General features: G+C 38.6%; 1 protein-coding gene across 5 annotated transcripts; it reads left to right on the top strand.

The window, feature by feature from the left end:
• Window positions 1-163: 163 nt before the first annotated feature.
• On the top strand, window positions 164-15,897 carry LOC124128344. Of its 5 annotated transcripts, none has more exons than XM_048382766.1 (15): window positions 164-248; window positions 874-2,455; window positions 2,689-2,769; window positions 3,587-3,718; window positions 4,479-4,996; window positions 5,368-5,419; window positions 6,424-6,474; window positions 6,675-6,691; window positions 7,047-7,077; window positions 7,275-7,294; window positions 7,477-7,521; window positions 7,839-8,042; window positions 8,360-8,482; window positions 8,925-9,081; window positions 15,143-15,897. In XM_048382766.1, the coding sequence occupies exons 2-15, from the start codon at window positions 2,227-2,229 to the stop codon at window positions 15,580-15,582; spliced, it is 2,100 nt and encodes a 699-aa protein (XP_048238723.1). In that variant the 5' UTR covers window positions 164-248; window positions 874-2,226; the 3' UTR covers window positions 15,583-15,897. The 5 variants fall into 5 exon arrangements, with proteins under 5 accessions (XP_048238723.1, XP_048238724.1, XP_048238725.1 ...); XM_048382767.1 differs by having other exon boundaries at window positions 4,479-4,990; XM_048382768.1 differs by having other exon boundaries at window positions 4,479-4,960.
• Window positions 15,898-25,666: the final 9,769 nt, after the last annotated feature.

The raw sequence follows: 25,666 nt of genomic DNA on the forward strand, positions 1-25,666 counted from the left end.
TAGGGCGCCTTAGACACGCCACTGCTAAGTGAGTTTACACTTGCCTGTATAACATGCCGTGAAGATATCAGTAGTTTTGAGTGTGGAATTCACCTTCTGTTTTGGAAGGATAAACATATCTTACCACAGTTACAAGATCTATCATGACAATCAGTGTCCCTTTGCAGTTCCCTGGGTGCTTGATTCGTTAATGGCTCAAGTCAAGGCTCAAGGGGAAATAACAGCTTCTATGCAGGAAATGATGTCAGGTATGTCCTTTGCCGAATTTTCTAATCATTGTCCAACATGTCGAAATGTTAGTAGTTCGAGTATAGTTTGATTCACACACATCAAATGAGTTTTGAATTCGTCATGTATAAGAACCAAGGCTGAGAAGAGGGATACAGTATAAACGTTGGATCTATTATATTCAGTTAATTTATGGCGGTGTGTTCTGCATCTGCCTTCATTTCATGAAATTGTTTATGAGCTCAAACGATTATATTTGTAATCCACAGGTAACATGTATATTGTAATTGTAGGCAGCAAAATCTCTGTACTTGTATGTGGCAAAGGCAATTAGGAGTTAACATACCGTTTTTAGTTTCAACACCTTGATTTTTGGGTCTGGACTCGATAGTTTGAGGTCAACCGTCACAGGGCAGGAGTATTGCTTGGCGCAGGTGGGTGGTCACCTATCTGTTCTGTGATATTGTTTTTCTATTATTAAACACATATCACTGAGTTGTAGAATAGCAACATAAACAATAAACATCTGGACAAGTTCACAAGCAACCCTAATGTCTGCTTATAAAATAGGTCACTAGTTATCTGCACCATTTGTCATCACCTGGTTTTGCTCACAACGTTTGTCTCACTTTAATATGTTTCTAGTTTCAGGACTGTGCTCCTATTGTTATCATTCAACGACATTGTGAACGACTAGTGAGTTATGCCAGACATTTTAGAAGCAAATAATCCAGAACGACACAAGCCTTAACTGTTAAAGGGTAATGTTATAATTCGAGATTGCTGTGATCCTAATGTTGTGAACATTGCAAAAGAATTGTGACGTGCACCAGCCAGTTAACAGACATGAAAGACTATTGGGACTACCACACAGGTTTTGCGAAAAATGTCAAGTTGCACTCGATGCAATAATGTGGTGACGAAATACAAGAGACAAAGTACTGACAACGAGTTACTTTCAATCCACACAGAGCGGCAAATATATTTACCGAAGTCACGAGAAAAGAAAAAAACACGTGACGAACTTCTTAAAAGACTTTCAGCGTTACGCAACAGTGGTGGTGGTGTTTTGTTGATTCATGTAAACGGAACAAGAGCTGGGGACAGATGCCTGAAGTATTTTGACGAGTTTGTCGGCAATATAGTGACCCGCTTGCTGGAACCCGGAGAAGTATATGCCAACACCTACAGACGTCAGTGGTTACAGGATATATTGGATGACAGTGCTGGATTTATTCATATACGCGTTGCAGCTGTGAAAGGTGTAGCTACTGTAGATTTCAATACAAAGCTTGGCAAGGATTATGAGAATGTAATTCCCACAACACAACAACTACTCACCGTACGATCACATATTCTCAAAGCTACTGACCCTGTACTTAGAAATCTACCACCTGACAAACAACAGTTACATGAAGATATTCACATTCAGTTAAAAGGCTTTCCACCACCACATACCCTAACTGAAGCAATACAGAAAGATGCCAACGACTTTGTGGAGTACCTGTGGAATAAGCTTAAATTAAAGGATAGCATAACTTCTATGTCAAAGATTCCTGAAGGTGGATCCTTCTATTTTGGAATAGGTGAGAAGAGTACACCTGAGACTGACACATATAAAACAATTATTCCAGATGTACATGGATTTAAGTTAAAAGTGGGTGAGGGAGAGTTTAAGAAAACACTCAAGTCAAAGCTACAAAACTGTGTACTATGGGGTCGAAGTGAGAACACTTTCACTGATGTCCCTTCTGATCTGATTGCTATTGCATTTCACCGAAAGCCATTTGATCCTCGGAAATGTGTTCTAGAGGTGGCTGTGAAGTGTGTTGAAGGTGTTGTGTTCTGTGACAGCCATGGACCTAGAACATACGTGATAGAAAAAGGACAAATTTGTAGAATGAAAGAAGATAATTGGTCAGAAGGAATATTGAAAACTCATACAATTCTTAGATGCTAACTCTGTTTTGAAATCACCTGAAGCAGTTTGTTCCCAACATGTCCGGAGAGAACAGTGAGTCCAAGGCTTCTTTGGGTTACATTCATCATTCAAAGGGTACACCAGGGGATAATCATGAAGTCCAGATGGCTCATGATGAAGCAACTGATGACAGCAGTTCTCTTGGATCGAGTCCATATCAGTCTGATGAAGAAATCATCATGAGTCTGTTTGCCCAAGTAAATGACTCCACGTCAAGTTCTGACGACCAGGAGCCACTTCATGCAGGTATCACAAAACAGAGCTTATCAGTTCAGAACCTGAAGGGCGCGTAACTGGCAATTCAGGTCGATGCTTTGTTAAATGGTAGTTTGCAGGCCACACATATTTTGCACAGATGTACGATGTTATGATTGTTTGCAACAATTCATTCATTGAACTTTCACACGTTTATGCATATTAAAAACATAACAAACCTATTTATCAATGCATTTACACATATTTCTGTAATTCCATATTATATTTTCCCTCGGTGGGAATTAGCAGAGACGAACGAAACTTAATACTTGATCAGACAGACCTCAAGAGGGAAACAGATCCTGGTAAGTTGTTTAGAGAATACATTACGAGCTAAGGGGAATAATTATTATGGAGTATGTATCACTACTGAGCTATATATCCCTACTGAGCTATATATCCCGACTGAATGTAACATGTGTGATCCCGAGACTTTATGATTATGTTATTATGTTATCTGAACCAAATTCATCAGTTTGATCAGTTGAAGCAGTAGGATTACTTTGCTATTGTACATGAACATATAACAAGCATGACATTTTAGTAGGAGAAGGTAAGATCCTTTACGTCATCATCCAATGTGCCGTGTGTTGAAGTGTACTGACGGGTGAAACCATCTGTGACTGTGTGTTTATGTTCTGCCGATGTCTGGATCTATGACTCAATTGTTTTTAAACATTCACCAGGTTTTTTTTTTCATTAGGTTTAACTGAACATGGTCGTGCACATAGTGATCTGGGTGTAGTTTTGTAGAATCAAATTGTGTCCAAAGAGTTCAATCATTTCTCTCCCACTTAATAATAATAATTGACATTCCAGCGTTCTGATTTCAGTTCAGTTTATTGCTACTGAATTCCAAAACTTAACTAATGTAGTCAATGTTTCAAAACAAGTTAAAATAATTTATGAGCTAGGAGGAATTAAGGATTATCATAACACATCCAAGGGTGATTGTCTAGTGTTTTCCTCTGCACGTAGCTTACAGTTAATCTCCACACAAATGCTTAGGAATTCATGTTTCTATTAAAAATCACATGATGTTATTTTTTCTTTTGAACGGTCTATCTTTATTATACATAAGCATACCATGTGACCATGTTTAGGATAGTTTTATTCTTTCAGGTCACAGAATATTTCCCCAATCTGCTAAGAAGTATTTGGAGCATCTTGTTACCAGATTAAAGGTGATTCCAGTAGAAATCAGCGACCAACAAGTCTTTTATCAGAGAGACCCCAAGAGGGCAAGAGATCCTGGTAAGTTGTTTCGAGAATACCTTACGAGCTAAGGGGAATAATTATTATGGAGTATATATCCCTACTGAATGTAACAAATCCCGAGACTTGACATGACCTAATTTGAATACACATGAACATATAACAATCATGACATTTTAGTAGGAGAAGGTAAAATCCTTTACAATCATCGTCTAATGTGACGTGTGTTGAAGTGTATTGACGGGTGAAACCATCTGTAATTGTGTGTTTATGTTCTGCTGATGTCTAGATCTATGACTCCATTGTTTTTAAACATTCATTAGGTTTTCGTGTCATTAGGTTTAACTGAACATGGTCGTGATCGGGTGTCTGGTTGTACATTTGTAGAATAAAATTGTGTCCAAAAAGTTCAATTATTTCTCTCCCACTTAATAATAATAATTGAAATTCCAGCATTCTGATTTCCATTCAGTTTATTGCTATTGAATTCGAAATCTAAACTAGTGTAGTCAATGTTTCACACAAGTTCTATTTTCTTAGGCATTCCTTGTTCTTTGTGGGTTTACATTACTGTTAATTTGCACACAAATGTCTGAGGAATTCATGGTTCTACAAAATAACATATATACAGATTCATGCTGCTTTTTTGTTTTGAAAGACTTTTTTAAGATTTATCAGAAGATCATGTGTCGATTGACTAAGATAGATGTGTAGCTCATTGTATATTAATATTGATCATCTTTTACTTTCAACAGCCCATCCACTCTATCAAATGTTAATGATATTTTTATTCTTTCAGGTCACAGTATATTTCCCCAGTCTGATAAGAAGTATGTGGAGCTTAGTTTGCAGAACCCCGGTGACAAAGTAGAAGTGATTTCAAGAGAAATCCAGAATGTTCTACACCAACATGTTGGTTGGGCCTACATAGCACATCAGATGGCTCATACTGAATGTCGCAAACTACCTACCATGTCCATCTGTGACGTGGCTATCATTAGAGCCACACAGCCACTGCACATCCTGACATTTGTAGAGGACGGAGGCAAACAGGAGCATGCAGTGGAGTACAATGCCCAGCTGACGAGAAGCATCATGGGTTTCATCAAGAAGGAGACAGGTGTGTCACTTGATGTCGTATATGGAGTTGTACCTGCGTCCACGTGGAAGGATGAGAAGATGTTTAAGGAGAAGCTAGAGCGCTTAGAAACTGTAGCCAGACGGAAGGCCTTACCTGGATACCTCCACATGGATACCGAGAGATACACAGCCATAACCAAGGCACTCGCTGACCTTTATAGTGAACCAGGGGTGAAGGTAAATTATCATAAGGCCTCCAAAAGTATGAATATGGTATACAAGTATGCTGTTTTGGAATTTATATCATGATAGTTGAATGTAGTATAACATATAACGTGCCTTATTTCTATTATCCAAAACAGACAAAGGAACCGACAAAAGCAGTTACAATGTACGATATATGCATGACGAGTTTCCACAAATGTAGATTTCTAAATGAATTTCCTCATAGAGTATTTTGATATAGTACACATGCAGGTTTTCACAGTCAAAACAAGTTTTCAAAACATGGATAGTGCTTCACTGATTGTATGCCTGAATACACCTCCATGGCAATGCCACATAAAGACATAACGATTATCTCTAAAAGTGTCATTTATCCATTGTAGGACCAGCTTGAGAGCGAGATAATTATTGAATCCCTTGATCGTGACGGAAAAGGTGTGTTTTCATATTCTACATAAAGCTTAGAATTGTTAAAAGAATTGTAAAAAGAATTGTTAAGATGTCTCTTAAAGCGTTCGCTCGTCACACCGAAGACTTGGGTTCGATTCCCGACAAGGGTACACTGTGTGAAGCCCATTTTTGGTGTCCCCCGCCGTGATATTGCTGGAATATTGCTTAAAGTGGTGTAAAACCATAGTCGCTCACTCACTTGGATTTGGATGGATGAAGGATGATGGATGGCGAGTGATGATCGTTAGGTGGATAACTGGTGATATACTGTGATGGATGATGGTGGTGACTGATGGATGAAGGATGATGGATGAGTGATGAGGGTAAGGTGGATGAATGGTGATATACTGTGATGGATGATGGTGGTGACTGATGGATGAACGATGATGGATGAGTGATGAGGGTAAGGTGGATGAATGGTGATATACTGTGATGGATGATGGTGGTGACTGATGGATGAACGATGATGGATGGCGAGTGATGACCGTTAGGTGGATGAATGGTGATATACGTTGATGGATGATGGCGGTGACTGATGGATGAACGATGATGGATTGAGAGTAATAACCGTTAGGTGGATGAATGGTGATATATTGTGATGGATGATTGGGTTGACTGATGGATGAACGATGATGGATTGAGAGTAATAACCGTTAGGTGGATGAATGGTGATATATTGTGATGGATGATTGGGTTGACTGATGGATGAACGATGATGGATTGAGAGTAATAACCGTTAGGTGGATGAATGGTGATATATTGTGATGGATGATTGGGGTGACTGATGGATGAACGATGGTGGATTGAGAGTAATAACCGTTAGGTGGATGAATGGTTATATACTCTGATGGATGATGGTGGTGACTGATAGATTGAACGGTGATGCATGGCGAGTGATGAGGATTAGGTGGATGAATGGTTAGCGCTGATGGATGAGTGATGGATTGAAGGGGCTGTGTTCAAAGTAACATTATATACCTATGTTTCAGCTTATCTCTTGGGCAAATTTCTAAACCAAAGTGAAACAGATTCTGGCCTCGGTAAGTATATTCTATTATTTATACTTAAACTCGATAACTATTTGAGAGTTATTTATGACCTTTCACTATTCATGTAAACCTTTCAGCATTATATCAATACTTAATCATGACATTAGCTTTCAAGGCAGTAGGGGGAGCATTCTGATGTGTCACTCACATCTGCATTTGCATCATGCTACCTTTCATCTTTCCTTTTACAGGCCATGATAACAAGCAAGTAAGTGAATCTTATGACATCATATCAGTTGTTACATCCATCATGCAATCAAAGTACATAAATGATCCATTAAAGCCAAAAATGCACTCAAACTACTCCAAGTAACATATCTAGAATTGTAGGGGCGGTCGGGTAGCCTAGTGGTTAAAGCGTTTGCTCGTCACTCCGGAAACTCGGGTTCGATTCCCGACATGGGTACAATGTGAGAAGCCAATTTCTGGTGCCCCCGCAGTAATATTGCCTGAATATTGTTAAAATCAGCGTAAAACAATATTCACTCACTCACTATTTATTATTGTACTGAACAAAACGTTTTCTTCCTTCCGTTAACATATCGTTTGCATCTTTACTACAGGAAAGGAAGATAGAGACACAAGATGCAGAAGGTCAGTGGCACCATACTATATGTACATAAACAAGTTCCACCGACACACAGAATAGTGAACCTAGAAAAATAACTTGGTAATGAGCATATTCAAATAAAAAAGGACCACATCATTGTAATGAAGAAATACAATATCTTTCAAATTAATGCACATATGCTTGATGTGTATAAAGCTTTCATTGTCTATTTGCATTTCAGATTCAGTTGGCGAGAACGAGGTTTGTAAACCTTGTTCATCTAGAAATATTTTACTGTGAAACGTATGGTCTTGATTTTAGTCCCATTCAACAAAACAGTGACAGAAATTAATTATACCTCAATTAACAAAAAGTGTGTGATTTTAACATTCACAGTTTAGTCATGGGACTGTTCTACCTTACGTGTATGTTTATCCTTTCAGCAATATCGATGGGGACCTGCAGGGGACCTTATCTGGACGCGTGAGGTTTGACATTATACTTAATCCATTGTTTATTTGCCTTTGGATTCTCTTCTTCAATTTGAATCAACGCTTAAAATGAACCAGAATTTTGGGGAATTACTAGATTTTCAAATCACAATAACACCTCTACCTGAAACATCTGATTTGATGGTATCATCGCCAAAGAAACTAATATTTAGTTACAAATAGTGTTGTTGTTGTTTATCATTAACTGTAGACGTTTTAAAATAATAAAATATGTAAATAAAACCAGTACATGTTTGAAAACGCCATGTCTATTTGAAATAAAATAAATCTATGAGTGATGTGTGTTGGAACAGGAATACCAAAGGTTGCAGAATGAATTTTTGGAGCCGCGGTATAACAGTGCAGGCAAGCTATTGAAGCTGAAGATCCTGCTGTTTGGACCAACTGGCATGGGTAAATCATCTCTTGGTAATGGGTTTAGGACAGCACTCCTCAACATGGAGCATCCTTCAAGTTACCATGCTGTGACATCTGATCCAGTATCTCTCTCCACTGGTGTAAGTTATAGTCTTTCTGTATTCAATAGGGCTAACTTGGCATTTAGTCTAATAGTACATAGTTCAATGTTGCTTTTACAAATACCCCATGTGATGACGTCAATAATGATCTGCCACAATCTACCCGTTAGTCAATGCTGCCACTATCAAGTCAAAAGTTCTATATATATACCTAGGTTCATGCATATCATCAATACATATTTTATAAAACAACCAATTCGCCCTCACGTTTCACAGAACGGTCATATGTTTTATCATTTGACATTTTCAAAGCACTGAGATAAATTTGATTATAAGAACATGTTTTCATCTTACAGTTCCAAGGAGCTCTCTACAAGAATCACTGGATATTTGACATGCCTGGTATATTCGAGTCACCCGACATTTTATCTTCGAATATCATCAGTATTTTGTCAGGGAAAGTTCCATTTAAAGCCGAGGTATGGCAAATAAAAATTAAAGTGAAACTTATTGATACATAACTTAACAATTCTACACATTTTAGTTTGTCCTCTTAACTAATGATGAGTGAGTGAGTAAGTGAGTGAGTTCGAATAGTATTCCCGGTTTATCAGCGTGTCAGCTTAATGTGGAAGGAAAGTCTTAAGAGATGCAGGTCTGGGACGTTTACCACTTCGGTGAAACTAACGATGCTAGTGCTGCAGGCCTAGAAACATAATCGGGGCGAAACGGGATTCGAACCCACAAGGGCGTACCCAAGGGACGCAACTCTGCACAACGAATCGCGGCGCCTTATAGACGATGATGAACCATTGTAATGATGACTTCATAGCTAATATTTTGTATGCATCTCTTTGAACCATGAAAAACAGTTCCATTCTATTTCAAAATCTACAAATGCTATCTCTGTTTAAAATCCAGATTGGGAAGGGTCTTGTCATGATGAATCAAACCTTCAACATGCCCCAAGACCACCACGTCTCCTGTGTGGTTGTAGTTCTGCGACATGAACATGGGGACTTTGGAAGGGAAATCCAGAGACAGCTAGAGTGCGTCCGAAAAACTGTCGCCAAAGGAGGTATGTCTCTTCTGCCTGCAAGGAACGAGCGTTAACGTCCACGTGTAGATTACTGAAAACATATCTGTGCTGAAAGAGTGATAACTCTGAGATCATCAGGACACTCATGTAGTATAACGCAAACCTACCTGTCATCCGATACCAACACTGTTGCCCCCGCTGGTGACCTCTTGACCAGGTGTCGTTTGTAGGTCATGCGCGTGAAGATCCGGGGTAGAATAGGTCTTCAGAAACCCATGCTTGCCGTAACAGGTGACTATGCTTGTCGTAAGAGGCGACTGACGGGATCGGGTGGTCAGGCTCGCTGATTTGGTTAATGCATATCATCGGTCCAAATTGCGTGGATTGTTGCTCATGATATTAATCACTGGATTGTCTGGTCCAGGCATGATTATTTACAAACCGTCGTCATATAGCTGGACTATTGCTGAGTGAGGTGTTAAACAACACACACAAAACAAAACATTCAGGATAAGTGGTGTTGAGCCCAACCTCAAACAGCGATTATTGTTTCAGGAATAAATAGTGTGAGAGGATAATTCTATTTCACATCATAATGTAGCAGCTAACAAAGTACAATATGGTAGTATGTTGATTACACATCTGCCAGGCAAAGAAGCCTATGTCTACAGCATGTGAGTCAAAGTCAAGATATACACATAGTCCTGTCCCCAGGCCATTAAATCGTTAAAAGTAAATACTGACCCAACATGTCATCTCAAAATCCATCTATTATGACAAATCTCTAAAACTGAACATAACATTAACGTATATAAGCATTCGTCCTTTTCGTTTTAATCATTGTCAAATATGGCAAACTTTCTTGTTCCTCCCCATCAAGCAACAGCTTTGCACAAGTTAAATTGATAGAAGTTCTACCTTAACGAAACATTTCTAAGACTATTTTTATTAAACAAAATCTGAAATTGATGATGAGAATACGGATGGCTGAGACATATTCTGTACCCGGATCTTCATGAGTCCCTGTATATCAGTTCCATTGTATCAGTTCCGTAAATCAGTTCCAATATATCAGTTCCAATATATCAGTCCAATATATCAGTTCAATATTTCAGTTCCAATATATCAGTTCCAATATATCAGTTCTAATATATCAGTTCCAATAAATCAGTTCCAATATATCAGTTCCACTATATCAGTTCCAATAAATCAGTTCCAATATATCAGTTCAAATATATCAGTTCCAATTTACAAGTCCAAATATATCAGTTCCAATATATCAGTTTAAATATATCAGTTCCAATATAACAGTTCTAATATATCAGTTCCAATTTATCAATCCAATATATCAGTTCTAATATATCAGTCCAATATATCAGTTCCAATTGATTAGTTCAAATATATCAGTTCCAATGAATCAGTTCCAATATATCAATTCCAATATGTCAGTTCTAGTATATCGATTCAGTATATAAGGTCCAATATATCAGTTCCAATGTATCAGTTCTAATATATCAGTTCCAATAAATCAGTTCCAATAAATCAGTTCCAATAAATCAGTTCTAATATATCAGTCCAATATATCAGTTCTATTATATATCAGTCCAATATATCAGTTCCAATAAATCAGTTTAATATATCTGTTCAAATACATCAGTTCTAATATATCAGTGCCAATCAATCAGTTCTAATATATCAGTTCAAAAAATCAGTTCTAATATATCAGTTCCAAAATATCAGTTCCAATATATCAGATCCAATATATCAGTTCCAATAAATCAGTTCCAATAAATTAGTTCTAATATATCAGTCCAATATATCAATTATTAGATATCAGTCCAATATATCAGTTCCAATTGATCAGTTCAAATATATCAGTTCCAATATATTAGTTCTAATATATCAGTTCAAATATATCAGTTCCAATATATCAGTTCCAATAAATCAGTTCCAATATATCAGTTCCAATATATCAGTTCCAATAAATCAGTTCCAATAAATCAATTCTAATATATCAGTCCAATATATCAGTTCTAATATATCAGTCAAATATATCAGTTCCAATCAATCAGTTCCAACATATCTGTTCCAATACATCAGTTCTAATATATCAGTGCCAATCAATCAGTTCTAATATATCAGTCCCAATCAATGAGTTCTAATATATCAGTTCCAATCAATCAGTTCTAATATATCAGTTCCAATAAATCAGTTCAAATATATCAGTCCAATATATCAGTTCTAATATATCAGTTCCAATATATCAGTTCTAATATATCAGTTCCAGTATATCAGTTCAAATATATCAGTTCCAATATATCAGTTCCAATAAATCAGTTCTAATACATCAGTTCCAATATATCAGTTCTAATATGTATGTGTCAATTTATCAGTTCTAATATACCAGTTCTAATATATCAGTTCCGTAAATCAGTTCCAATATTTACCACAAACATCTTACCACTGGATATTAAGATATAAAATGATCGATATATAAACTGGTGTGGAATTGAGATAACAAATATGTTGTTTCCAAAAGAAATAACACTGATGGTTTTGCTTTTTTGTTAAACTAACGCTTAATCCAGTGCAGACAAGAATTGTACAACCTATGGTGACATTAACCTCGTTCATTTTACTTGTATTATGTATTGAATGATCTTTCCAAACCATGGAATGTACACTCTCTAATCATTTATTTATTTTGTCATACTTCACGCGTTTGAATTTTGGCATCTGTTGATAGTGACACATATAGTGAGCTTTCCACTTTCTCTACTGGGCTTCTTGTCATGTTTCAGACACATCCATCCACCTGGTCCTCACCCAACTTGTATATTGGACTTGTTGTCATGTTTCAGACACATCCATCCACCTGGTCCTCACCCACCTTGTATAGTGGGCTTGTTGTCATCTTTCAGACACATCCATCCACCTGGTCCTCACCCAACTTGTATATTGGGCTTGTTGTCATGTTTCAGACACATCCAACCACCTGGTCCTCACCCACCTTGTATAGTGGGCTTGTTGTCATGTTTCAGACACATCCAACCACCTGGTCCTAATCCCCCTTGTATAGTGGGCTTGTTGTCATGTTTCAGACACATCCAACCACCTGGTCCTCACCCACATTGTATATTGGACTTGTTGTCATGTTTCAGACACATCCATCCACCTGGTCCTCACCCACCTTGTATATTGGACTTGTTGTCATGTTTCAGACACATCCATCCACCTGGCCCTCATCCACTTTCTCTACTGGGCTTCTTGTCATGTTTCAGACACATCCATCCACCTGGTCCTCACCCACCTTGTATAGTGGGCTTGTTGTCATGTTTCAGACACATCCATCCACCTGGTCCTCACCCACCTTGTATAGTGGGCTTGTTGTCATCTTTCAGACACATCCATCCACCTGGTCCTCACCCAACTTGTATATTGGGCTTGTTGTCATGTTTCAGACACATCCAACCACCTGGTCCTCACCCACCTTGTATAGTGGGCTTGTTGTCATGTTTCAGACACATCCAACCACCTGGTCCTAATCCCCCTTGTATAGTGGGCTTGTTGTCATGTTTCAGACACATCCAACCACCTGGTCCTCACCCACATTGTATATTGGACTTGTTGTCATGTTTCAGACACATCCATCCACCTGGTCCTCACCCACCTTGTATATTGGACTTGTTGTCATGTTTCAGACACATCCATCCACCTGGCCCTCATCCACTTTCTCTACTGGGCTTCTTGTCATGTTTCAGACACATCCATCCACCTGGTCCTCACCCACCTTGTATAGTGGGCTTGTTGTCATGTTTCAGACACATCCATCCACCTGGTCCTCACCCACCTTGTATAGTGGGCTTGTTGTCATGTTTTAGACACATCCATCCACCTGGTCCTCATCCACATTGTATAGTGGGGTTTTGTCATGTTTCAGACACATCCATCCATCTGGTCCTCACCCACCTTGTATATTGGACTTGTTGTCATGTTTCAGACACATCCAACCACCTGGTCTTCACCCACCGTGTATAGTGGGCTTGTTGTCATGTTTCAGACACATCCAACCACCTGGTCCTCACCCCCCTTGTATATTGGACTTGTTGTCATGTTTCAGACACATCCATCCACCTGGTCCTCATCCACCTTGTCTATTGGGCTTGTTGTCATGTTTCAGGCACATCCATCCACCTGGTCCTCACCCAACTTGTATATTGGACTTGTTGTCATGTTTCAGACACATCCATCCACCTGGTCCTCACTCACCTTGTATAGTGGGCTTGTTGTCATGTTTCAGACACACCCATCCACCTGGTCCTCACCCCCCTTGTATAGTGGGCTTGTTGTCATGTTTCAGACACATCCAACCACCTGGTCTTCACCCACCGTGTATAGTGGGCTTGTTGTCATGTTTCAGACACATCCAACCACCTGGTCCTCACCCCCCTTGTATATTGGACTTGTTGTCATGTTTCAGACACATCCATCCACCTGGTCCTCATCCACCTTGTCTATTGGGCTTGTTGTCATGTTTCAGGCACATCCATCCACCTGGTCCTCACCCACCTTGTATATTGGGCGTGTTGTCATGTTTCAGACACATCCATCCACCTGGTCCTCACCCACCGTGTATAGTGGGCTTGTTGTCATGTTTCAGACACATCCAACCACCTGGTCCTCACCCCCCTTGTATATTGGACTTGTTGTCATGTTTCAGACACATCCATCCACCTGGTCCTCATCCACCTTGTCTATTGGGCTTGTTATCATGTTTCAGGCACATCCATCCACCTGGTCCTCACTCACCTTGTATATTGGGCGTGTTGTCATGTTTCAGACACATCCATCCACCTGGTCCTCACCCACCTTGTATATTGGACTTGTTGTCATGTTTCAGACACATCCATCCACATGGTCCTCATCCACTTTCTCTACTGGGCTTCTTGTCATGTTTCAGACACATCCATCCACCTGGTCCTCACCCAACTTGTATATTGGACTTGTTGTCATGTTTCAGACACATCCATCAACCTGGTCCTCACCCACCTTGTATAGTGGACTTGTTGTCATGTTTCAGACACATCCATCCACCTGGTCCTCACCCACCTTGTATAGTGGGCTCGTTGTCATGTTTCAGACACATCCATCCACCTGGTCCTCTCCCACATTGTATAGTGGGGTTGTTGTCATGTTTCAGACACATCCAACCACCTGGTCTTCACCCACCTTGTATAGTGGGCTTGTTGTCATGTTTCAGACACATCCAACCACCTGGTCCTCACCCCCCTTGTATATTGGACTTGTTGTCATGTTTCAGACACATCCATCCACCTGGTCCTCATCCACCTTGTCTATTGGGCTTGTTGTCATGTTTCAGGCACATCCATCCACCTGGTCCTCAACCAACTTGTATATTGGACTTGTTGTCATGTTTCAGACACATCCATCCACCTGGTCCTCACTCACCTTGTATAGTGGGCTTGTTGTCATGTTTCAGACACATCCATCCACCTGGTCCTCACCCCCCTTGTATAGTGGGCTTGTTGTCATGTTTCAGACACATCCAACCACCTGGTCTTCACCCACCGTGTATAGTGGGCTTGTTGTCATGTTTCAGACACATCCAACCACCTGGTCCTCACCCACCTTGTATATTGGACTTGTTGTCATGTTTCAGACACATTCATCCACCTGGTCCTCATCCACCTTGTCTATTGGGCTTGTTGTCATGTTTCAGGCAGATCCATCCACCTGGTCCTCACCCACCTTGTATATTGGGCGTGTTGTCATGTTTCAGACACATCCATCCACCTGGTCCTCACCCACCGTGTATAGTGGGCTTGTTGTCATGTTTCAGACACATCCAACCACCTGGTCCTCACCCCCCTTGTATATTGGACTTGTTGTCATGTTTCAGACACATCCATCCACCTGGTCCTCATCCACTTTGTCTATTGGGCTTGTTGTCATGTTTCAGGCACATCCATCCACCTGGTCCTCACCCACCTTGTATATTGGGCGTGTTGTCATGTTTCAGACACATCCATCCACCTGGTCCTCACCCACCTTGTATAGTGGGCTTGTTGTCATGTTTCAGACACATCCATCCACCTGGTCCTCACCCACCTTGATGAGTGTGACCACCAGTTTCGTGACAGAGCCAATCTGCCCAACTTGTACCTGTCGAGTAAAGTACAGGAAGCTGTCAGGTTGATGTCAAAGAAGACTGGCGTACTCCCCTCGTTTATCAGTTTCGTCAGGAACTACTTTCAGGAAACAGACGCGGATGTGATCTCTAAACTCCAGCATCTCAGGGTTCTTCAGAGAATCCTGTCCAGCTGCGTGGACCAAGAAGAGAAGAAACTCAACCAAGAGCAGCAAGAAAGAATGAACAGGGAAATCAGCAAACATGATCAGAACAGACGTACTCTCGGTCCTCCTACCTATGGGAGTGTTAAAGCAATGTTGGCCGTGTTACTTATGGCCTTAATGGTTGCAGTCATGATCAAACTTTGCAACCTTCCTCCACCTGCATAGACATACTGAGATGTTGTATACGTACTGATTATCTTTCAAGGTGTTGTTGTTGTCTTTACCTAACGCAGCACGCGGCAATAGTTTAGCTGTATGACGTTGATCTTACAGTGTACGTAAGGCAAAACGTTGAAAACATACATGTATTGATGTATATTAATGCTTACGTAGTGTAATCTTCAGTGTAATTGCAAACTGTTCCACTGTTATGACCTCGATTTGATGCAATTGTTTGATAGGAATTACTTAGAAGTTGACGGATGGCAAGATAGACACAATTCTATTGATAACAAGTTCTTTAATACTGTGAAAAGCGACGTTTCGGTATCGATTCTTATAGCGTTGTCAAGCAAGACTGGAGAAGAAGAAGAAGTTGTTATCCATAAAATCTTCTTGATTTGATTGTTACAAAATGTGTCTTTCATATACAATTAGAAGTAGATTTGATTCAATTGTTTCACAGGCATAACTTAGAAGTTGACAGATGACAAGATAGACACAATTCTATGGATAACAACTTCTTTAATACTGTGAAAAGCGACGTTTCGGTATTGATCCTTATAGCGTTGTCAAGCAAGCCTGGAGAAGAAGAGGAAGAAGTTGTTATCCATAAAATCTTCTCGATTTGATTGTTACAAAATGTGTCTTTCATATACAATTAGTAGTAGTTCCTTCCTTATTGAATTTGGTGCATATATATTTAAACGGTTGGTTTAACTCTTTTCACATTTAGATAATTACAATTGCCTTATTGTGAAAGTGGTGATGGCATAGGTTGTATCTAATATTTCCTGTAGGGAGAATGTTTGTGTTTATTTACTCGATTTTCTTTACTCTCAACTATGATACAATATGCTAGAGCTGATGCCCTATCGTTGTTATCCACATGTTAACGATTCATACCTAATCAATTGGTACAGTAGTGCTTTGGTAATTAGGTGGTGGGGTAGCCTAGTATTTAAAGCGCTCACAAGAAACACCAAAAACCAAGGTTCCATTCCCCGCATGGGTACAATCGGTGAAGCCCATTTCTGGTGTCCCACGATGTGATATTGCTGGAATCTTGGTAAAACCTGCATAAATCTATACTCACTCACTCACTCACCCCTTGCTAACTTTGTTAGAATCTACACCCCAGAAAGTCACTACTGAAGTTACTACTATTCAGGAAGTTGTTCCATACAGTATGTCACCTCAACCCGGCTCCTGCTAAGTTCATGTTATTAGGCCTCACAAGTGATTATCAATGTGTTACTAGAGACTTCCAGTTAGATTGTTATATTTGAGAGTGGGACTATTTTTGTATGTCCCAAAGTATGTGCAGGTTATCTCACCTCATGAGAAAGTAATCCTTTTCAATTGCTTTTGAACACATACATTTAATATATGTCAAACTCCTTGCCAGTACATGGATGGATGGAACTCGACAAACATACCAGAAATTACATAGAAAATGTGTTTCATGATGCTGTTGTCGCCACATGTTCCAAGTGAATTACAAACTAAAAGCCTTCCTGGCTCTGGCGTTCTAGAAATAATTGCCACACTGATGCATCGGCTTGGATTGTCTGCACTAGTTTTGCCACATCGATGCATCATCATCATATTAATATTTTGTATTTAATTCATTTTACTCTTCAACGTTCAGTCTGACATATATGACAGTATTTGGTAAATTTAGAGACTTATAGTGAAGTGAAACAAATGCGTGTCATAACACCAAATCCTTTTTAATGTTCTTTTTGCTTACTCGCAGTGCAAGGAAAATAAAGTAGATTAACATCATTGAGAAAAGGAAAATGTGTTTTGTTTGATGATGCTGGTCCTACGATTAATGTTTGTTCTCCATGAAGGCATGTACGGAAGAAAGTAATATCATAATCCCCTGGTGTTTTATGAAAGGGTCAAGCACCTCATGCATTCACTATTATCGGGAACACAAGAGACTTGTGATGAGTATTATTTTTAAGCCGCTCGTTTCTTGGAATAACTGTAATGTGTATTTTTCACAAGGTTTCTACACCTGGGTTCAGTTGTTGGGATCTTATAATGCACATAGCACACCTGAGGCTGTTACTATGGCAACAAAATGCATCTCTTTGTTCATGTTGATATTTGTGTTATATAAATGTATATTACATCGACATTATCGCGAAATACTAATTCAGAATTTGATCGTAGCAACAACACATGTTTTTTTTGTCAAATACATGTGTCTCTGTCATCCCGGTAATGACTGCCTCCGTGGTAGAGCGTCCGCCAGGAGAGCGGAAGGTCAGGGGTTCGATCCCCGATCACGTCATGCCAAAAGACGTTGAAAGATGGTACTTCTTGTTACCCTGTCTGGCGCTCGCCATTAAGGGGCTAAAACAAGGACTGGTCAGCTCGGAGTCAGTATACTGTGTCTGAGTGGGGTATTGATGTTAATCTGCGGCATGGTATCTCAGTGAGCTAACACTACAAATCGGCATCAGTCCAGGCTAGTACAAGCAGCCACTCACATACATACACGTGCATGCACGTCGCTATATAAGTTCAAGAGTATTAAACGCGACGTTAAACCCCATTTCACCTTTCACCTTACATCCCGGTAATGCCCCAGACTGGCAAGGAGAGCTGTACTGAACGACAGACAATGTTTGCTTGATACACTTCAGGAATTTCCATGTTGAGCTGGAGAAGATTGTGTCAGTGTGTCAATGTGTTCGCAATCAGTTGCACAATAGTGAGGAGAAATGACATGCAGTTATAGCTTTATGTACGTGTATTGTAGCACATCGTGTCCGTAAAGGGTGTCACAGCATAAAACACGATGAATAACGACACACCAGACACTATTGTGACCACGCATACATGTTTATATCATACACCCTGCTTGTGCAGTCACCTGTGCAAAACTTGGCAGGTTGTTTATGAGATATTACCACATACTTGAGAAGCACATTGTTGAGTATATACAGGATGTTCATGAAAGCATGTTAAATAAACCAACCTTGTGTATTTGCTATGATTATCCTTATTCAAATGATCCCATTCTCGACACAATCGCTGTATTCTAGTACCGTGCTTGGCATTAGGAACCTTCTGTCTGTTACCATCGCCACAAACAACACAAGGATATGTAGACACAATATACACTTGCCATTGCTTTCAAAGAGATATGACTAATGAAATGGTCTATGAATTGTTACTAAAACGGTAATTCCGAAATACTGAAGTTATAATCACACCATTCAATACAAATACATTCCTACATTTTGTTTATTAACATTGTATATACCTGTATTTGCTCAAAACGACAAAATAAAGGACGATTTCCGACCTGCTTCAAAGCATGCCTAGGTTATGACAACCTAACCCTAACCCTAACCCTAACCCTAACTTTAAACCCTAACCCTAACCCTAACCTTAACCCTAAGCTAAATCAGTTCATGATATTTTCAGACTCTCTTTCGTGTCTTCAGGCTATACACATATGTCATGTACACATCAACTCTCAAACTAACTTGTTTAATTATATAATGCCCTAGCTACTAGCCATTTTCTGTTGTTACCCAGACATGTTGGAATCGTTAGTAACTCAGCAGCAGCCCTCGATAAATCTGAAACACCGCCTCGGATCCCATACGGTGATTATAAGCCCCTATATGTTACATAAGATCTGATGCAAAAGAAGTGGGAAAAAGAACCAGCTATCAGTTACACCTACTTGTGTTGTTAGTCCAGATTTGAAGAGGTAATAATACGACGATGTCTTACTGGTCATAGCAGCTAAACACATGAATATTTATTGAAAGCTGAGGATCATCAATTCTGTTTCCCTCGTCATGTGAGACTCAAAGTCAAGCATGTCCTACTTGGCTGTATTGACATTGCCACCACAAGGGATCAATATTTCAAATTATCATCTGTCACGGATCTTTTTTAACGGTTTTAGTGCTTGATTTTTAAAATAAATTAAATGTTTTGCAAATGTTTGATTAGTATGTTTTGTAAAAAATCTAAATATCGCATTAAAATTAGTTAATTAAATTTGCAACTGAGATTGTTAGTGGCTGTGTTATTGAAGAGGGTTAAAGTACTGCAAAATTATTGTCCCGTGTGAGGTTACGTAAGTTTCACATCACTCAAAGTATATTAAGATCTACCCATTTTTAACCGTAGTTTATTTGTTAGTTTTAATAGATGGCTAAGACTGACTATAATCGGTGCTGGCTGAAGGGATGGCATGTATACTGGTGGGGAACGGTGCATGAAGCAGAAGTATGGTAAGTCCCTACGGTCGCTAGTATGGTGGCATAACTTTGGTTGCTGGAGATCTCCAGCTCGTCTTTATCATGTATTATTATGTAAAGTGATATCATTTTATTGTTTCATACACTGGGATTTTTTATGTCCTTTTCTGACAGGCTTTTAAAAAAATAATGTCTAAACATATTTCGTATTGATGTCTAAATTGTTGTTGTCACGATATAGCTGAAACACTGCTGATGTCACTTTAAATCTAAACTCACTCACTCACTTGTTAACTCATGACAGAGTCTTAAGGTCTCGGAAGGACAGGTCTGGCTATAACCGAAAGATTTGATTGTTTCGGATTGCGATCTGAGTTTAAAGACTTTACAGGGAAGGGTGGTAACTCCGAAGTTGGAACGGCGGTTCGATGGGTCCGGTGTGCCTCGCTACCTTGAAGTTACCACGTTGTAGGCATTTGGGGGTCAGAAACTTTGTAAGTATGATTATGTTAAGTGAGCAACATGTTCATCTATCCAACAATTGCATAATGTAAACCTGACATTGCCAAATTCAACAATAATGTGCAGTTATATCTAACCATGTTAACATGCCTGGACCACGTGGGCTAGCCTGAAATGGTGTTACATGTTTTCGTTAGTTTTACCTAAGAAGCACTTCTGTTCACTGTGGATTAAATTATTATTATTATTATTATTATTATTATAATTATAATTATTCAAGGTAATTACATTCAAGGTAAAGTTTAAGTATCTTGCATATTTAATACAATATTTGAATATCTAGGCTTAGAAACATTTTATTTGTTTTAGCTTGAACCGACGACTAGGAATACAATGTACAAAACACTGCGGTGTAAACAGAATGAAGAAGTAAAAATCGAGTACAAGAAACAATGCCCTTTTGTTGTGCCTACACTTTCATTCAGGCAACTGAGCTCAAGTATTGTACACTCTTCATTCACAAACTAAACTTAAATCACAAAACGCTTACACTTGGGCATGACCAGGTGGCCGAGTATTAAACAGAAACAGCTGCAAATGAATTATCATTATATGTCTTGAGGAAAGGGAAACGGGAGATGGGACATTACATTCAAAACGTAAGTACATAATCCATATGCGTACACGTTTGTCAATGGGTAATGCTAATTACATCAAATAAATGCTTTAAGATAAATGTATGGCTCAAATCGATGATAACAACATGTGGTACAATACAAACACTCATTAATGTTATGAACTAAAAGAAGAATTACATTTGAAAACATCATACACAATAGATCCTGATACTAAAGTTACTCAAAGGACCGCTAATTTTAGTTCCCTATAAACGTTAATAAGCAAACAACAGCAAATGTACAGCAAATGCACGGATGTAAAAACAGTTCGTTATATCCGTGAATTGTTTATAAGCGTGTTCGTTATAAACGTAGTTAACTGTATTAAAAAAATATCGCGGAGCTCACATTGATTCAGTTACTGCTGAGTTAGTTTCAAAGTATGCCAATGCAGTAGCGCGAATCTTTGTTTGAAGCGACCTTTGTTACTATCACGATCGTACACAGGCAGAACACACAGACAGTCTCGCTGACTTAGTCACTGAACTGATTAATCATCAGCCTACAAGACTGCACACATGCTATGGAACTCGATCCAACCCTACCAACGCAGAGTGCAGTATTACACGTGTACTTGAATAGACAAATGCATGACATTGTACAATCTATATTATCATCCCAATCCGTTGGTCGCGTAGAGCTGACATGAATAATTATAGGTAACCTAATCTTATGTGTTCTCAAACGTTGCGAGGGGATACGTCGTTGTGTCAAATATAGACGGGTGCATTGCTGTTGTTGAGAAGGTTTCGCTAGCACAGTGCAGTGATAAATATCTTCCAGGCGAACTACTGAAGCATAGCCATAGCTCGATGTGTCACGTCAGGCAATTACAGTCCCCCCTTTTTCCGAACCTCCGCTTCTGTACGACACGACCCTTAACAATTCAGTATTGCAGCAGATAGCAAAGTAAAACACAATGTAGTTTCTCTACCCTACCCTACCCGACCCGACCCGACCCGACCCGACCCGACCCGACTCGAATCTTGTGTATTATTATATACTATATTACACTACACTACACTACACTACACTACACTACACTACACTACACTACACTACACTACACTACACTACACTACACTACACTACACTACACTACACTACACTACACTACACTACACCAATAATTTGGCATTGTACAAACTAACAACAGTGAGTTTTGATAGAAAAGTGTTTTGCAAAAGTGCACTCTTGTTGCTTTGTTTTAAACGTTTGTAACAATTCATATTGTCAAGTATAGGAATTACAAAGTATCTGTATTGTGACATTTACTTCACCTGTGACATCATGAAACTGTGTAAAAGCAATCATGAATAATCGTAAAAAGAACTTGAGCTGAATATTGTTGTTAATTATTAAACAATAGTGTTTTGGAAAGAAATGTCGTCTCAATATGCACAACGACATTCGATGTACTTCCCGGTCACTGACACTTTTACTTGACAGCACAACTGTCTCCTCGAATGTATTTTCATTGGATGTAGCACATGCTATGCAATATCCTCTGTCATCTACAGAGAGAAAAAACAACTTAAAAGTGATACTCCCAACACTCTTTTGGTAACGACCAAGTTCACCATCACAACATACACAGTGATAATACCGTTGACGCATCCTGATTCTGATTCAGGAATTTAAGTCTGAAGGATATCATATACACATAATCATTGCAAACTTTATTGTTTAACAATTTTCGGATATCAACTACACTGGCAAAATATGACAGTCGAATCCATATTCCATGAGTTTTACATGGAATACTGCACCAACATTTGAAGGACACATGAAGGTCTTCCGTACATATATCCGACATGCACACATTGAGTTTAACATAAATTGAAACAACATTATCCTCGCAGGTTAACGAGCAACCTGATATACAGTTGCTTTGTTGGGGGCTTAATAGATTGACCATATTTTGTCTTTCTTATGAGTATTTTGTGTCACCTGAAAGTTGACGTCAGCAAAATAACTATTTTAGTCACTCCGACCTAACTCGCGCCACTCTGGTTCCTTAGCAACAACCATAACACTGGTATCTGTGGTATGTGCTACATGGCGTGAAGACCCACGTAATGCTGTATTGTATTTCCACAAGTAATAAAGTTCAGTAATTGAGCTGTATATATAGCCCTCAGTGGTCCAAAACTGTTGAAACTTGATTCAAACAACGATGAGTATATTTTATTTAGGTTTGTCACTTGTGTTCTTTCAAATAGTTCGATCAGGGTAGTCAGGGGTAGTAAAAACAGGAATGTTTCACTCACTCAAACAAACACACTCCGACTTATGATAACAAATCAGATAAACAAAAACAAAAACTGCCAATAAGCTGATTTCCCTTTGCTTGAAATATCAAATTATAAAAAACGACCAACATGCAATTATAAGCAGCAAATGTTTTCATCATCAAAACTATATTTCAACGGAAAAAAATCAGCTCTGTAAACAGTCATAAGCACTTGGGTGTTATACTTGAAGCCAGTGGCAAATAGTCTTGTCATATAGATACTATAATTAAAATAACTTCCAAGATGATTTACTCAATGAGAAAACTCAAACATCTACTTCACAGAAATACTATTAACAATATATATACAATGTTCATGAGACCATTCTTTGAATACGCATGTGAGGTTTGGGATGGTTGCACGGAAGGACAAAGTGAGAAATTAGAATAACTACAATTAGAAGCAGAACGCACTGTAACTGGTCTACCTAAATATGCCCCAGGCATTCACTATATTACAAAACCGGTTGGGAACCCTTAGTTGAGCGTAGAAAGAAATGTAAACTTTGTCTTTTCTTCAAAATTAATCATAACATGGCCCCTTCCTATCTAACAGATATTCTACCCAAAACCGTTGCTGCAAAAAACTCATACAGTCTCAGAAACTCTGAAAACATCAGTGTTCCTCTCACAAGACTAAGACATTCGTGTGAATCCTTTTACCCATCGTCTATCCGATTGTGGAACTCTATTCCGTTATCAAATCGAAATTCTACGATTTCTTGTTTAAAAAAATCATTACAAAAGCACCAACCCACGTCATCTGCGTACTTCGCTTATGGAAAAATAAAAATATAATATGTTACACACAAAACTGAGATACATGTGTAGTCAATTGAATTATGATTTATATAGAATTGGTATAAAAGATCACCCGAACTGTACAAGTTCGAATACATGTGAAAATGCATATCATTATCTCATGGAATGTACATTGTTTAGTCATCAGCGTGAAATTATGTTAAACAGCCTTAAAAATATTGTTCATAACATACCTGTTGATGTACACTTACTGTTATACGGCAATGCAGATCACGTTGGTACAGACAATTAAGCTATATGTAAAGCAGTACAACATTATCTATGTTCAACTAAAAGATTTGTGTAAAGAACTGTTCATTCAACATTGTCTCTCTCTCTCTCTCTCTCCCTCTCTCTCTCTCTCATCAATAGTGTTGTATGCATATATATTGAATTTGAAATTGTGAAATTGTTGTAAATGCCAGGGAGAGGGCATTCTAAGTTGGAAGAAATTGTCCCCCAATCCCGTTCACTCCTTGTGAATAAATATGTTTAAATCAAAATCAGGTGGAATTATCGTTTTAGTAAGAAACTCTCTGACTGATTTTGTTATTAATATTGTTACTTTTAAACATAGTATATGTATTATTTTCTCGAAAGAAATGCTAAATGTTACTGAAAATATTATGCATGTCTTTTCATGTGTACATCCTGAACGTTCCAGCTGGTATGAAAACAAGGAAAATAAGAATGGTATTGAATGACTTCAAAATGATATTTTGGAATGGTTTCGGGAATATCCAAATTTTCCAATTGTATGTTGGGAGATCTTAATGCAACAACAGGCGAAAAGGTAGATTATTTAGAAGATGGTATTATTTCCCATTCTTTTATAATAATGGGTGTTACTCATATTATTTTCAAAGGCTCTGTCAACTACGATATTCCTGCGATAAAGTAGTTAAAATGTATGGAAAAAACCTGCTTGAGTTGTGTATATCATTAGACATTCACATAGTGAATGGTAGGCTAGGTGCGGATAACCAAATAGGAGAGTACACTTATGTCAGCTCCAATGGTTGTAGTACCATAGTTAAAGTTGTATGCTCATCTGTTTTATTTTATCATATATGTGATTTTGAGGTTGTGCCTCAAAGTGACTCACTACATCAACCTGAAACTATGACGATACCTGTTGTAAAATGTTCTGCAGGAAAGCAGTCAACAGACTGCCGTGTTCGATACGCCTGGGTGGATAACAAGAAGGAACAGGTCATACATAATATGGAGTCGCCCGCAATTGCAACGAATCTGGATAAAGCAAGTTTAGAAGCTCTAACTTACATAGACAAGAGTGTATCAACATTAATGGAGGCTATACTTTCAGTGACATGTAAATTCAAAAGAATTATGACAATCATCAACATATTTGTAAAACAAGAAAATCATAACATGATGATGATTATTTATGAAACACGAACACTGTCGTGACTTTACAAATTTAGAAAAAAACTAAAGAAAATGAAGATTTGCTGAATTATCATCAAATCACAAATAAAAATAAGACTATTTGTAAAAGACACAAGGTGATTACATGAACAGCAAACGTACCACACTGGAGCAAACTACGGATTCAAAGACACTCTAGAAGAATATTAAGGAAAGAATGGATGGAATAC

The sequence above is a fragment of the Haliotis rufescens genome, unplaced genomic scaffold (assembly GCF_023055435.1).
Source record: "Haliotis rufescens isolate VD_foot unplaced genomic scaffold, xgHalRufe1.0.p SCAF_41, whole genome shotgun sequence".
NCBI classification, from domain to species: domain Eukaryota; kingdom Metazoa; phylum Mollusca; class Gastropoda; order Lepetellida; family Haliotidae; genus Haliotis; species Haliotis rufescens.